Source organism: Myodes glareolus, chromosome 3 (assembly GCF_982192425.1).
Source record: "Myodes glareolus chromosome 3, mMyoGla1.1, whole genome shotgun sequence".
Classification (NCBI taxonomy): Eukaryota; Metazoa; Chordata; class Mammalia; order Rodentia; family Cricetidae; genus Myodes; species Myodes glareolus.
Window position 1 is genome coordinate 8,343,256 of NC_142028.1, and position 16,666 is coordinate 8,359,921.

General features: G+C 42.6%; 1 protein-coding gene across 6 annotated transcripts in view; it reads left to right on the forward strand.

The window, feature by feature from the left end:
• The window catches only part of Sox5 (SRY-box transcription factor 5), a 982,978-nt gene that overhangs the window by 597,792 nt on the left and 368,520 nt on the right, over positions 1 to 16,666 (forward strand). For 2 of the 6 annotated variants that reach the window (XM_048432628.3, XM_085687340.2), the window contains exon 1: positions 3,698 to 3,871. The exons of 2 other annotated variants lie outside the window; for them this stretch is intronic. In XM_048432628.3, coding sequence (XP_048288585.1) covers positions 3,834 to 3,871 — 38 coding nt within the window. In that variant the 5' untranslated portion in view covers positions 3,698 to 3,833. Of the gene's footprint in view, positions 1 to 3,697; positions 3,872 to 16,666 lie in introns of those variants that run through there. 2 more of the 6 variants (XM_087903968.1, XM_087903969.1) reach the window with 1 other exon arrangement.

A 16,666-nucleotide genomic window follows, 5' to 3' on the forward strand; every position in this document is an offset into this window, starting at 1 on the left:
TGTACCCAAAGAGCAGATTTTGATTAAATATTTGGGATGTATTTTCTCTTTTGTCTGACACTCTAGCATTATGGGGCTCCTAGTTTCTACTAAAGAATTCAAATTCAAAACCAAACTTTTGAGACATATTTGAAAGTACTTATTATAAGATGGTAGCAACTCATACTTCAACTCCCAATAGGCAGAGTGCTGAGGCAGGAGGATCATGAGTTCAGGAGGGGGCTGGTCTCCTTAGTAATGCAGTGAGACCTATATATTTTTTTTTAAAAAAAAGAGTTTTCACACTGTTAAGTACCATATTACCATAGTAACAATATTTTATAAAATTTAATTTTGGGTACAAATTTCCTGAAAGTCTTTAAGGTCCCACATGACAAAAGCGCCGTCCGGAGGCCTCTGCTCAGCTCTACGTTTTTTTTGTGTGTGCTTCTTATGTATTCTGAAGTCACAAGTGACAGGGTCATGGACTCCTCGCCAGCTTATGATTTCACCTCCCCTGGGCCCACATGTGAACACTGGCAGAGCTGGTGGTGTGTACGGTGGCCCCAGCTATGCCGAGTAACATCCCTGCACTACCCTACCCAAGCCAAGGTCTTCGTGATCTTAATGCTGTTAGTTTGAACTATCATGATTGAAGTGCTGTTTTTAAAGGGGTCATATTTTTCTGCCTGGTTTCTAATCTGTCTCAGCTCTTAACAAGACGACTATGTTAAATATGCACACACACACACACACACACACACACACGTATGTATATGTATATACATTGTTTTTAAAGTGTATGTGTGCATGCATGCATGTGTGTGTATTGCTCAAACTTGTGTCTTTTCCATGAGGATTTGAACTAAGGTCCTCCTGTTTTCAGAGCAAGGCTTTTACCCACAGAGACAGCTCCCCAACCCAGTAACTAGCTTCAGATCAAAAACTCAACTTTCAAACCATTTGCTATTTCTCATATGTTATTTTTGTTTATTTGTCGTTTGTATATTTCTGAAGTGTGCATATATTATGTAGTGGCTACAGCAGCCAAACAGAAGGTGGGAAAAGTCTCTCCTTGTAACAGAGCTGGCTTTGAAAACCCGTTTTCTTACCTGTGCTGGTGACCTTCAGGATTAGTGCATCAAAGAACAGCCAGAGGTAGATGCTATAGGGAGACAGCAGCTGGGACCATGTGGATCACAGCTTCCTGCCTTATGGCCGGCATCCTCATTTCTAGCTTTTTGCTGCCACCGTGTCTCCTCTGCTATCCCTGCTCCCATGATTCCCCTTAACATACCCTTTCTCTTGCTTTCGTATTCCCTCTTGATCCAAGACAAAACAATAGTCACTAATTAGAAGGGGGGGGGAAAGAGAGAGATTGAACATTTTAAAACACATGGAAGCCTAGAGGTCCTGTGACCGTCACTGACAGAAGAGAATACGATTTTATATACATTATCCATCAGAGTGCATTAGAAGATGAAACTCTTCAAGGATTAGAAAATAGATATTTATGATAAATGCCATGACTTTCTCATTTTTCTATTTAGAAGCGGGTTGGTGCTGTAACAGAAAATAACTGGAGGCTAATGGGATAAAAAAAATAATGAGTAATATCCTCCCCCCTCCCCAACTGCTGAAATGAGGCCCAAGTCATTTTGACACATCCCAGTTAACAGCTTTTCAGGGTGGGTCGTAACTCCATGTTTTGTTAGTGTCTTAGCTCCATAGTGACACACACAAATCCTACTCGACTTTGATTGTGTGTGTGTGTGTGTGTGTGTGTGTGTTTCTGGATCTCTCCTGAATGATGGGTCTCGTGATTAAGTTATTTTCAACTTCGTCCCCAAATATCTTAGCTCTGAATGACGGATAAATACGCCAACAGGAGTAAAGCAATCCGTGATTTTCACTCAGAATATGTGTATGGCGTGTCATTGTGTATGCCTGAAAAGTAAACTTACTGTCCGCCTGTCGCCAGGATAAAAAAAAAGTGGGACCTAATCAAACTGCGGTAGGGTCAACCCTTGTGGTTTTAAAGGGCCTTAATGTTATCCAGCTGCGGAGTAAAAGAGGAAGGGAGGGGAAACTGGAAGGAGTGGAGGGGGCTGGAGGGGCTATGGAAAAGCACAGAGAGTCTGGCTTTTATTTTTATTTTTTTTTTAAAAGTGAGTTCAGTGCCAGCCTGGACATTGGGTGTGCGGACTATTGAGCCATTGTCTCTCCTATTTCCAGAGTAGCCCCCAGTTAATCACTTCGGCTTTGAAGGGAATTTCCTCGTGGAATTCTCCACAGAAAATCTAATCAACTGACCTGCCCTCTCAACAATGGAAGGCTTTTCCCTCTCTCCCTTATTGGGGCGGGCTCTGTAATGTAGCCTTTTGTGCACAATGAACCCTCCCAGTAGGAGTGGAGAGCATGTGTGTGAGTGACTGTGTGTGTAGAGAGTACACTCTCTTGTGCTGGTAAGTGTGAGCGAACTCCCTAGCCAGAAGCTGCAGTGTACCAGGGGCCAGCACCATTCCCTCGTGCATGTGTAGGTACCTCTGTCAATCCATGTCAAAGGTCCATTACCTGATTCCCTTCCTTGCCTGCCAGATTTTTATCTAGATAATTGGAACAGCTACGGAGGCTGTGCCTTGCCAGCCAGCTTAGGATTTGGAGAACCAGAGTTTGTCCAGCTTATCTGTGGCTGCCTGGACAGAGGAAATTAAAGAGCCTCGGGGCAGGGGGCACCCCGACTCTGTCCACCCTGAGCACCCCAGCCTTCGGGAGCAGGGCAGTCGACTGATCAGGGTTGTCTGCTGGTTGGAGTTTGGGATTGTCCTGCACTCCTGCATGCTGCGTTTGGCATGCGGATACCTGCTCTCCTCCACGCCTGGTTTCTGGAGTTTGGAGCTACAGAAACTTTGCCTGGGTTGCCAGGACATTGGGAGCACTCTGTGGAAAGCGAGCTAGCTCTGAGCCCGACAGAGTGAGTGACAGGCTGTTTACAGGTTTCCTTGAAGGGGCCTCTGCTATATTTCAATCTGTCAAAGTTGCTTTTCTTCCTTCAGAACAATGCCTGATTGTTGTGTGTGTGTGTGTGAGAGAGAGAGAGAGAGAGAGAGAGAGAGTGTGTGTGTGTGTGTGTGTGTGTGTGTGTGCGTGCGCGCACACACACATGTTTGTATGTTTCCGTGTGCGCTTGGAGAGAGCGGGGGGGGGGGGGTGAGGAATAACAATTCTTTGTGTAAAAATGCCGTGACTATTAGCTCTTACTTAGTTAATACTCAGTTTGATTGGGGCTCCGTTATTACAAAGTTATTTTTTAATCAGCCCCAAATGTGTTTTGCACAGTGATACCGGTGGTGGTGGCGGTGTGTGTATGTGTCTCTGTGTGTGTTTCTGTGTATGGTGTGACTTTTATTATTTAGAGGAGAGAGCCTGGGAGACATGTTACGAGTTGACTTCTACCATTCCATGATGTCCAGGAGAGAGAATTAAGAGGAAGAGACAGGCACCCGGAGGTTGTCTAATGCTAGCAGCCGGAGTGTGCGGCTGTGCGGAGGGGGAGCAGCCAGATTGCTGCTGTAAGTGTACTACCCCTTTAAGAGAATGGTCAAGGAGTCCTAGGAGAGAGAGAGAGAGAGAGAGAGAGAGAGAGAGAGAGAGAGAGAGAGAGAGAGAGAAGGGGAGGGGAGGGGAGGGGAAGGGGGGAGAGGGAGAAAGGGAGAGGGGAGAGAGAGTGAGAAGAGAGAGACACACACAGAGAGAGAATCTATTGGTTTAGAAGGTTTGGACTGACTTGACAGGTTCAGTTGGAGCCGATCATAGGTGGCCGCCGTGACAAAGGGAAGCTGTGCTTTTCCAGCATGCTTACTGACCCTGATTTACCTCAGGAGTTTGAAAGGTGAGTGCTCTTTGGTTTTTCTCCCCCTAATATGCTGAAGTGCAAACTCTTCTGTTTCACAGGACTCTGTGAATCCCCTCCAAGATGCCTCCCCCAGATTGCGTGTGTGCGAGCGAGCTAGGGTCTCTGCAGCCTTGGGAGCGGATTTCTGTTGTGGTTGCCCGGACCAAATTGAACTGATTTGCAAAGTCTCCTCTGAGCTTACTGCTAATGTTTTTAGGTTGCGTCGGATCACAGGCAGGAAATTAAATGAACATTAAGCATCTCTCTCTCCTCCCCCCCATCCGCGACTGCTCTCTTCCTCGTTCAGTCTCCCACTTTCTGCTTTCATTGATTGCCCCCACACACCTTTTGTAGCCGGCTCGGCTCGCATATTCAGGATCTCTGCCTCCTGTAATTTCTGAAGTGATAGAAGGCTTCAGCAGTGTTTAAAGAGGAGGCTGTTAAATTCCTGTTTGATCCCTCTGTTAAACTTTGGAAACTGCTTGGAAAAGCAGGACCTTTTGTTGATATGGGAGAGCGGGGTTGTTGTTGTCTTTTTTTTCCCCAAAGAAAATTTAACATCACAGTTAAATATTAGTAGATGGTTATTGAGGTGTCTGAAGAGGGGAGGTCAGAGACGAACAAGGCACCCCCTTTTGAAGTTTTGTGGCCACTTTTGTGCTCGCTGTCTTAGCTGTATTTTGATAGCTAGACTTTTCTCCGTGCTGTGCCGGGAGCTAACTGTATTCGTAATTAGTTGTTCCTATTTAGAGAGGTATGTGCACTTCCCTTCCTATTTGATGCTGCAAGTTACATGGGGGCTTTGAAAGGATTTTAGCCCTCCTCCTGTCCGTGTAATTTACACACTACAGTTTTCAACTTTGAGTTCGTATCCTAGTATAAGTTCATTTTTTGAACTATAAATAGATTTTTGTTTGCCATTAAAAAGAACTCAAACTTCGCATTCTGTATGGTGAATTTAAAAAAAAAAGCTAAAAAAAGCCAGGATGCAAGATCCCCAGGCTTTTTTCATTTTCATGCAAGCTATACCTTCTGTATAAACATTTGTCGTATCTGACTATGCAACTCAAGCTAGGTGCTAGACCAGCTGGTTAAAAATATGCTAAGTCAAGCTGTTTATCACTCAAACGCCTGAATTTGAGATGAAAAGACGAAAAAAGAAAGGACAAGGATTAAAACATTCTAGAACTGAAGTCATGGGGGAGCGGGAATGTGGAGGAGAAAATAATGCTGGCTGTGGTCACATCCCTGAGAAGCCACTGTGTGACCAGGGAAGAAAGTGGACGATGCACTGGCTCCTCAGTCCCTCCTTCTCTAGCTCTTGCTCCTCTGCACTAAGAAAGCGCATCGTTCCTAAAGGTTTTGAATTATTTTTTCTCCCAAAGTTTCACATATGAGCACTCCTAGGCAGTTAGCTTTCCTTTGCAGACGCAGTCTTGTTTCTGTGTGGATATTGAAGTTGTTCACACTGGGACACATTATTGCCTAATGGAGTGATTTGTTAATTGAACAGAGTAAGTTTTCAGCCTGTACAGATGAACACCCTTATGATAATTTTCCTTAATTCTAATTATACTTTTTTTGTGCAAATAAAACTCTGAGTGATTTGTCGTGTGTTATCAGCCTGGTTTTTATAAAGAGGCGGTTACATATTAACAGACTACAGCCTATTTCTCTTATAGGCAAGCTGCCTGCTGGGAACTTTATTTGTATTTTTTTTCAATTATCTCTTTTTAAGCCAAACTTTTCCCTTTAACATCTTAAACTCAAATCTTCTAACACTGTTTTGTGTTCCCCTTCTAGTGATATTTTTAAGTCCTTTTCTGCATTATGCAGGGGCATCCATTTTTAGCTGGATAATTAAATAAGCCGGTTATAATCAAATAGTTTGGTCATATATGCGCCCTATGTGTAAGCAGTAGTAGTTAAAGTAATTTTGAAAACTGCCACACAATCTAACATTTTTAATAATTTACCCTGAGATCAGATTGGGCAATACTTCCCCAAACCCCAGCAAAGCCCTGACAGCTTGTGTACTCCGCATTCCCCCATTGCCACTCACAGAGCAGATCATAGAGATCGATACAGGATTGAATATTGAAATTCTCCCAAGAGCAACCCCATAATAGCACTAACATATATCATCAGAACGAGGCTGGTTTGTTCTCTGTGTTTTCCTTTGCCTCAACAGCTATTTGCAACTTTTGTTGAATAAGTAGGTCATTTTTATTGACTCAATTTTCATTCTATTTGCTCACCTGCCATCAAAGAGGTTTTCACTCAAATTCATTTAGCCTTCTTAAAGAATTCCTAATGTCTTCATGAATGGAAAATTAGGCATAGCGGGCAGCAATTAGTCAGAGTTCAGGTGCCATTAAAGTTTTAAGTGATTTGTATCTCTAATGTCACTGGCAGAGTGGTGTCCATCTTCTATGATTCCCCCCTACTCAGTAGACAGACGCTTTGAAACTTCAAGAAATATTCAAAACTTTCAGATCAGACTGAGGATGCAGATTTAGGTGATGAGTGTCGGTGTTTCCAGCTGCAGGAAGGGACAGACTCAAGAGTCTCAGGTTGACAAACGGCTGTTAAATAGCTAAGGAGTAGTGACAGCTTCATTGTCTGCGAGGATGCTCAAGAGGTAGAGGGAGATGCGTTTCAGAAGTAACTAGCTTGAACTGCCTCTTCCTGCTTCCCCGCAGCTCCTGCAGGGCTGACTGTGTGGCTGACGGGCAGATCTCAGGTGCGGAAGGAATAGGCAATGCATGGGCCGGCAGATGCTAAGCGAGACAGACCTTGGGTCCAGCAATGTCCATGCTCCACAATGGGCAGCATTGTCCACGTGCCGTGAATAGAAGCATCACTAGCCCTCCGGAGAGGTCTTAGAGAAGTCATTGTCCTTCCATCCAACTGAGAGTTAAAGAATGAGATATTGTGTCTTCAGGTTTTTCATTCGAGAATGTCTTTTGTCTCTCGACACTTCAACCGGGGAAATAGTTGCTTTAGCTTGTGGTGTGACTCTCCTGCTGCTGAAGGAGAAATAACCATGTCTGAGACTTTTTCACTGGCACACTCGTCAGCTGCTTTACTTCATATGTGTGTCCTTCCTGATGTGAGTCTTCTTCCTGATGTGAGTGTTCCATGACCACGTTATCTACCACACTTCTCAGTTGTTGAACTGTAAAATTTCATTTAAGGAAGTAAAAGACTTCAAAGTGCATCTATTTTACAAAGACTTGCTATTCCCAGAAAGGAAAAGAAAAGTTAGGAGTGAAGGATGCAGCATGTGGCCTCAGCCTCCCTCATGCAGGGGTGTGCTTCTCTCCAAACGGGTACCGACAGCAGCCTCTTTCCCAATGTCGCAGGGAGCCCTGTAGGGTCAAGACCTCATGTGAAAGAAAAGGAATCAGCTCAACTTAGACTTAGCCCATTCCCTTCAGATTTATTTACAGTCAGCCCAATGAGAGAGATTGTTTTATTATAAATGTCTCCACTTTATTCTGAAGCAGGGAATCTCCTTCCAGGTCTGTGAAAATCATTTTTGCAAATTGCCATGGGAAACTACTAGCAGCATGTAAGATTACCCCTCCCAATGTTGGTATTTTAGTTACTGCTCCTCCCAATAGAATATATTTTTTACCTGGGCATTTATTCAATATAGTTGGAGTCTTAAAAAAAAAATCCATTCTACTCCTAAGTTACCACTCCATTCAGGTTAGCAGGTAGCTTCCAGAGAGAAATTTAAAAGGTACCTGCCTGGCTTCTGTCACGCCAAGGCAACTGTAAGCTTACAGGTCTCATTATCAGTGTGTTCTGATGTCTGCTTTGGTCACTTCGGTTAGTCCTCACTTACTACTACTTCTTGGTGGAGCACGTATTCATTCATTATAGATTGTAGTTGCTATCTCAGTAATTCCTGAGCCCAGCTGAGCTGACACCTTGGTTTAGAACGCAGCTTTCCTAAAGCAGAGTGTAAGCCACACTTCTGTCCCACACCCCATTCTGCCTGAAGACTTGCCAGGAGTCTCAGTGATCGCCAAGAACAATGCAGGGTTAAATGCCAGGTGGCACGGTGGCCAGATCAGGGGAAAGCAGGTTGGAGAAATGAAAAAGGGTGTTGCTATTGATTACATGTTGCTGCACTTTTTCCCCATGCCTCAAATATCAGAAGCACATATTAGAGTGAGTGTCTGTTCTTGGAAAGCTTCTCACTGAGATTTACATGACCGTCATAGATTAGAGGCAGATGAGAAAACCTGTCTGCTTTGGAGTACCTCAGCCTTCTAAGGGTTGGAAGCTGTGTCTCCTGGATCTTGTTCATGCCACACTGACAGAGCATCATCCCCAAGGGGTGTCTCATTTTCATTGTCTGGTCTTTCCTTGTCCATTCTTCAGCCACCTAAGCCATATGTTGTATTGTGCAGGTATGTGTTATGTGGTTTAAGCACGACCCTTTTATAGATCAGTTTTAAAGGCGTAACTGGTGGGTGCTGTTTACCTTGTCAATTTGCTATTCCTCTGTAGTTTCAATGAGATTAACCAATACCACGGGGCACAAATGAATGGAAGCCAAGCTCTCCATTCCTCTCTTGTGCTAACTCAGTGGGCTCGGTTTCTGAGTCAAGTGATGGCAGTGATCTTAAAAGGTGTTGGTTGACTCACCTACGTGTGAGTCCTACTCTTCTTAATCCGAACATGCTAGAGAAGAAGAAATCTATGGAGAGATCTCAGTCCTCCTTAATTCTGTCCTCCCTGGCTTTGCACCTAGGGCTGGCACCCTCACTGACAGAGCATGTAAAATTCAAATGCGGTGCAGATGAAGTAGATCAAGGGGGATTGCTAGAGTAAGAAGAGAAAAAAAAAACACCCACTAAAGACTAACGCTATTTTCCGTAAATGAGTAGCGTTGATTTAGGCTTACATCTGGAGACTGCCTTCTATTCCTTCCTGTGAATCAGGAACCCTTTTCCCTTTCTGACTCTGCGTTCTGCCCTGCAGTCTGGAAGCCTCTTTGCCTTTTCTTTACTGTCATATCCCCTTCCTTTCCCCTGCGAGTTGAGAGTTCCCCATCTCCTTGGGAGATCCTGTGGCGTATGGTTCTGCTTGTCCAATAGGGGGGTGTGCGTTTCTCCACATCAGCATCCCTTTCTCTTGGAGGCTGGGAGTGAAACCTCAGCAGTGCTGTGTTGCCAGCCTTTGCCAGCCCGCGAAGTCACAGCCTCCAAGTTGCTCCCAGCTCTTGCGCCTTCTTTGTGGGCATTGCGTTCTGCACGTTGGGCTGCCGGGAAGGACCAGACCAAGGCAAGATTTAGAAGAATTCTGGTGAGAACTATTCAGAGGGATATGGCATTTTAAAAGAATTGTGGTAAACAAACAGAATTGCAGCATCAACAAAGATAATTAGCATAAACAATGTCGTTTTAGGACAGGTGGTTTAAAAAAACAAACAAAGCAAAAAACCCAAATATGAACCCAATTTGAATTCTGCCAATTTGGAACCATTGAACCGTAATCTGCACCTCATGCGCACTGCCCAGGTTTGTTGATGAACTTGTTAAAATGCATCCTTTCTGTTTCTTTTGTATCATTTTCCGGTCATTGTGCCCTTTTTTTTTTCACCCAGCTTGAATGTAATTAATCTATTTAAAGGTAGTTTAAGGACCTTTATATTCATAAAACATGACAGAAGGAAAACGAAAAACAAAAGCTTCTGGGTGTTCAGAGATATTTCAGATCAGAAGTGAAATGAGTTCAGGCTGAAGCTTGACTCCTCCTGTCCCGGGTCTCCAAACTCTCGCCTTCTCTCTTTGATCTAAGTATCATTTGGATAATTCAGTTCTGCTGCGTTATTGATACATTTGTCATTGTCTCGTTAGTCTCAGTTGCTACTCTTTCCTCTAGTCTGCCTGGTCGGTGGGTGCATGTGTGTCTCCAGGCTGCTTCTCTTTTCCGCCTGCCTCTCTAACTTGGAGAAGGGGGCATGGCATTGACTCCAGGGCTGGAGTCCTACGAGGTTGCTAGTCACTGCAAGCTACGTTGTCTAATCCTGCTATGCTGTCACTAGAAGGTTAAATCTGCGGTCCTTCAGACTTACTACGAAATGACGTTTTTCGGAATGCCTTGCGTGGAAATGTTTTGACTTCAATGAGATGTGGAGTGTGGCTGCACAGAAAACTGTTTATTTTTCCTACATTAAGGATGAAAAGTTCTTTATTGGAGTTAAGAGATTTTTTTCCCTTCTTTCATAGTCTCTTGGAGAATGAAGTCCTGCCTTTCCAAGTGTGCTTCTCTCGTAGATTGGTGGCCCTTCTTGCTGAAGCTGAAATAGGAACGTTTGTGAATGAGTTTTAGTTTCTTGGAGTTATAAAAATGTGTGTAAACTAGTAAATTGTGTCTCATTCATGTGCTGTGGAGATTTCTCATACTTTACGGACAAAAATAATTTGGCTACTAACGAATTAGGGCTACCTGCCAGTCTCGTCACACACTGTAGGTAAGAGGGGGGCAAAAGCAGGAGAGCTGCTGCCAGGCACGGGGGGACGTTTCATGTGTGGTCGTGTTTCTATTTCTGCCCTTCACATCTCTGAAAGAATGTGTGTTTTAGAAAAGAAAACGTTCAAACACGGAAGACACACTCTTTCTTCCGCAGGCGTGCGTACAGGCATGCGTGCAGCCACTGGGCTCACTCTTGCTGTGGAAGCGCCTGGATGCCACTGGCCTTGCTTGCCTTGCCTGCTCATCTCAGACTCCACCACATTGAAACCTCTGAGTCAAATGCACTGAAAAGAAATGCACAGGAAGATGGGAACCCTAGGGCAAAGATAATTCGCTAAAAGCCCCTTGCCCTGGAAGATGTGGTATTGTCAGGTTAGAAGACATAGGCCAGTTAGAGCAGTGGGTAGCTCTGGTGTCCTAAGGGACGTAACTTCCCAGCTGGAATTTCAGGACATTGCTGAAGGCAGATATGAAAGAGTTAACCCACTTTGCCTGCTTTTTTTTTTTTTAATTTTTAAAATCAGGGGAAAGGAGACAGACAAGCACGTTGTGTATGTGTAAGGTTTTTTTTTTTGTACATTTTTAATCAAAATTGATTTCAAATGGTAGTCAGTGTGTACTTAGCACTAACTAAGAGGGAGTCACCGAAGGGGTGGTGAGCTGCCTGAGCCCCACCTCTGAGACTTTTGCATATGAGCTGTTGAAATCTTATTTTAATAAATGATACGTATGTAGGTATATGTAATGAAAGGACCTCCTAATGAAAGGAGGCACAGACGTTGAAAATGACATACGTTTCATATAAAAGAGCATGCAGTGAGAAAGTCCCACTCCGTGCCACTGCTTTTCCATCCTGAGTTGATGTAGATCCCTTGACAAAGTTCTAAACCATGCTGGCTCGAATTGTGGAGCCGAGACAATTGTGTGTTTGCTACAATTCTTTCTTTTGAGTATTTACTCTGGGCAGGAGTTTGTTGAGCAATAAGCTACAAAGTCCAGAGAGATTTTTTTTCTTTCTCACTTCTGTCCTGGTGCCCCTTTGTTCATTCCCTTGTTTTGTTTTCCCATTAGAATATTTGCTATTGAATTTCATAACACATTTGAAAGGGGACTCCAGGAAGATGCCACATAAAATAAAGGTTAAGATTTCATTTCTCCTTTCGTATCAGCCCGAGGCTGGAGAGCCTGGAAGCCACTCTATGTTGTGCCCAATTCTTTAGGAGAGAGAGGATTGGACCTGTGTTCAAACTGCTGTGGCTCTGATTAACTCATTAATTCAACTCTGACCTGTGCCAACCGTAGCTGGACATACAGTGTCAGACTGTCACCCTTAGCATCAGATTGTCAAACAGGAAGAGAACTTTAATAGGCAAAGGACCAGTCAACAGAACACCTGGGCGTGCGTAAACAAAGAGAAATCCACATTTCCCTCTCCTCCAAGTCAGAGCTAAATTTGGGAATTGTTTCTAGATCCTGGGGGATTATGGACTACACATCTTGTTAAGGTATTGTTTTATAAACTTAGAATTACTGGAAAAATAAAATGGATCGGTTTTGACCGCTGAACAATTTAAGAACGTTTAATGTTTTAAAAGCATTCCTCTAGGGTAATAGAAACAGATCCAAAAGACACAGAGGGCAGGTTCAGAGAGCTGCGTGATGGAACATAAGATGTATACTTTTATGGGTAGATTAAGAAATAATTAGAAGTGGCTAGCAGTGAAGGGGTTATTGGGGGGAGATCCTGTAATTATTCCCATGTACAAAGTTGGAGTTCAAGAGAATTCTTTTTCCTTACTGGGCAGTCAGCATCCTGAGTCAGTCGTGCTCGGTCCTGACGGAGCAGTTTGGGGCAGATCACCTGGAAAGGAAGAAATACTTCCGAGAATACAAGCAATATTGGTTCTTGTTTCTCCCACAATGCAGGATCCCAGGGCAGGTGCAGCACAGACACAGAAGGGCACTCTGGCTTCGAGCACCCGAAGGCGGTGATGTGGAACACAGGTGCCGAGCATTTATAACTGACTCGGTCAGGAGGAGTGAGGTAGCATTTGGGGACCATAGATGTTTCCTGTTCAAACAATGAGAAAGTTAAAGTGAGAAGCCCAGTATATACATAACAATATCTTGTCAGTTTTAAGATATTTGCCCTATAATAAAGAGAAGACATTCCTCTCGCTTAGCCAAGGATTTCATTTGTCTGTCTCCTTGCTGATGTTTTGGTGTATAATGCAGGAGACAAGAGTTAGGAGTTTGTTCTGACATCTTCAACTTCCCTTTTCTCGCAAACTGAGGCCTCCTAGAGTCTTTAATGTGAGACAGAGGAATAGGTTAAGATTTTTTAAAAATCCCTCCACCCTACATAAATTTTGTCACTTTGAAATTCATTTGAAAGGTTCCCAGGCTCCTGGATTTAGTGGTCAAAATTCCTGCATTTAGTCTCTCCTTTAGAGATGGATTTCATCTCATAACTAGTCTTTTTACACGTGGAATCCCAACTGCCAATGCATCAGTTAGATGCCGTTCTACAGGTTCACGTGGGATATCTCAGGAGTTTTCATCTAAGTACTATACATGGTTCTTTTTTAAGGCGAAGTGACAGACACTTTTATGAATTACGTCAAATGGGTGAAAACATTAGATTTGTATTTTATCTGCTTAAAACTCCCAGGTGCTTGAGAGCACTCGTTCCTGTCAATTACAAATATCATAGAGATAAATTATATATGTGTGGCTGAGCAAAGTGCTGGGTGTTGTTGGGAATACGGAAACAGGAGAGTCCCACTGCTGACAGGGTAGTCATAAACTAGAAGAATTAATAAGAAGATTAGATAGACACACAGAGATATGGTCGGCATAGGTCTTTGTCTGAATAAATAAAACTCTGAGCTGGAAGGGAGCGAGGTTAAGGAAGATGAAGAGCAAATGACTCCGGGAAAACTTCCTGCGTTCCTCTAACTAAGTCGAAAAGCTGCTGGTACTGAAGCCAGTCCAGCCAGCTCGCCCGGTACTGCTCAGCAGGTTCAAGAAGAGAAAGGCCAAAGCTCTAAGACAAGAAGGGCCATAACAACCAAAGAGAGAGGCAATAAAATGTTCTTTCATCTGAGAGGATGCTCTTCCCATATTGTTAATACTTTACATTTGGAAGACTGCACGCTGGCTTCTTTAAGAAAACAATTTGAAGGAAAAATGTGCAGTTATACCATCAGAAGCATAGTCTTTGATACATACCTAAGGACCTTTGGTATTTTATTCCAACCTGGAAAACACGTCTGGGGGATCATGAAAATGTTGAACAAATCGCTTAAATAGAGAACCTTATATTTCAGATAGTGTAAGAATTGTCTGTCTGCGAATTATTTTTTTTTGCTTAATGATTGCAATACTTTTTATTCTATACTTGCTGCTTTGAGTTTAGAAATAAAAATGAGTGTTATTCTCTCATTTCCCCTGTGAAGATGTAAAAGTTATTAGAAAGCCAACTTATAAAGAAGTCCACGAAACCAAAACTGCATTTAGTTCTATGACCAAAGGACAGTGTTCCAAAGCCCTACTGTTAAAGCAGAGGGGAAATGTGTACGGAGTGCAGTCGGGCCACTTTGTGCTAATGCGTCTGATGGTCTAGCATTCAGTTATGTACAAGGTTGGCATATGTTCCTGTTTCTAAGACAGGAATGAGAACTTTGAGATGCAGAAATCACTTAATTCCTTGGGTTTCAGCCATGTGTCTACAAAATGGGCTTAAAAGTCAGTATACTTTTTTTTTTTTTTTACCCTACCTTCTAAACAATTGTGCTTAGACTCACAAAGCTTTAGGAGAACATTTGGTGTGCTGAAGTGCAGTCTTTTGAATTCCGGGTTTTAAAAGTAGACTTCTTATCTAGCAGAGGAAAAATAATCAGGACTTTAATAAAATTATTCTTTGTCTGATGAAAATGCCTTTCAGGTGTCTGAAGATTATTTTCACACACACAGACAATAGTTGCTATAAGGAACTGGTTGACCAGTGCCTCACTCTTACTGTTCCTATAACTACCATTTTTGAGACATTTTAACTATTGATCCCTCGTAACTTATACTTGAATCTCACAAATAGAAGTTTAGTTGTATCTGTCCACTATTCATAACTAAACATCCTAAGCACCTCTTTCTTCCCTTTGTGTGCAGAAACTATGACGGCTAATAGCTGTTTTGGTAACTTTCAGTGTATCAAGTACATTTTCAAATGTCACATGCACTAATCTGTAAGCCAGGTAGTTTGTGTTTACACATAACTACAAGAATAAATATCCTTAAAGAATAAATTATTGAACAACATAAAAACCAACTTTCTGCAAATGAAAGAAGGTTACACACACCAATGCTTCTTAAACTAGTGCTTGCACACTAGCGTGAAATGTGGAAAACCCTAAGTGACTTAGAGAAACTGTTCTCCCCACAAGTCCCCGCTGCTGTCCAGGCTCCCAGGAAAATCAGGAGGAGACAATTTCCTCCTTATTTTTGAATAGGGAGGTGAAAGAAGGGGAACTATACAGATTTCTTTTTAAGGACAGCTTTACAACAAGTGACAAAAATCACCCAAGAAACAGGGCCCATGTTTTTGGTTTAAAATTGTTTTCCACTGATATAATCTGTTAAAAGCCAGAAGCCATCCAAAGTGCTGCTACCAATTCAAGAAGATCATCTTTTGCCTTAATTATACATCTGGGAAATGTTAGCTGAACATTTTGTGGGGAACAGTGAATACCTTACTTACCAGTTGTCTAAAAGGCTGCTAATGATCGACACGGTGCCAGTGTTTTGATGGCTAGAGCCTAGGATGAACATGAATACAAAGAACACAGTTGGAAAAAAAGCACACATTTTATACAAAACAGATTTCAACCATCTGCTTGGCGCTTAAGTATGTGACTATAGGCAGTATATGAAAGAGACCACTGTCCACGTTATGAATGGTATCACGTTTATTGGAACCTTAGAGAAACCATAGGGTTGCTGAAAGCAAGTAGACCCAATGATTCTCTTCAGTGAAAGAATAAAAACAAGAACCCCAGCCAAAATTTTGTTCCCTCCACAATCTTTTCTATGTTAGTTTGCTTCTCCGAGCAAAATGGTTGTGCTAATAAAGCGTGTCTCAGCGCTATGCATCAGGGTATTAAAGATACCAGACAACCCTCCGCATATGATCCCGGGGAGGGGAGCCCCAGATGGCTGTGAGTTAGAAGAATGTTTGCTTTAGGAATAGGTGAGAGCCCCAAATGTGTTGCCCGAGTTCTGGGCTGAGCAGCAAATCAGCATGGAGGCCATGGGCCCAGACAGACTTCTGAGCTCCATGTCTTCCGCTGTTTCTGGTTGTAGAGTGTTCTGCTATCAGAGCGTGTTGGATCACCATGGCAGAGGGGAAATCATGAGGTATAGGCAAAAGCGAGGAAGGAATCCCCACAATGCATAGGAGTCTGCTGGCTAGCTAGATGATTCACACACGTAGACTTTAAAGGGAGGTGACATACCATTCCTGACTACCTTGCAGACACAACTGTTTTTAGTGAGGAATTCTTTCACCTGTTGTAATTCCTTTAGCTGAAATATGTTTTTATTTCTAAATATTAGGAAAATCAAGCTGTTAGAGTTGTGTTTACTTACTGAATCATCTGGTTTACTTATGTGGAATGAGTGATATCTCTTGATATATTTCCTAGCTCTTGAAGAAGTTATTTAGTGGATTATAAAGAAATATTTTCTGAATCTCAACTTATCAATGCCTTCAAATATGGCAGCCAATACCCAGGGCCCCTGCTGAGTGATTGAAACACGGGTAATATAAACAGTATGTACAATAGGTATGAACACTGAATTTAAAAAAAATAAAAGAATTTGAAGGGTTTTATTTTTCCTTTTATTCTTGATTCTGTATTTATGAAGTTTGGAATTATGGGCTTAAGATATACTATTCAAATTATTTTTGTGTATTTTTGCTTTGTTAGTCTGCTACCAGGAAGCCTAACATTCCATTCAGATTGGAATTCCAGCTCATATTCTTGACTTATTTTATATTTCTGTTGGATAATGTTATATACCTTCTGTGGGTGGAAGAAGGTGAAGACATTTTGATCAGTGCCTTAAGTCTAGAAGTTCCCAGTTCAGCAGGGTAGCAAGGAGCCAGACAGATTTCAGTATTTATTAACTCTTTGCTCTTAGTTCGACAAGTAGGTGATATTTTACACATATGTATAATGTGACTTTTGCCTGAAATATACCATCAGTTCTCCAGACCTTATGGCGTCATGACAGCAGGGA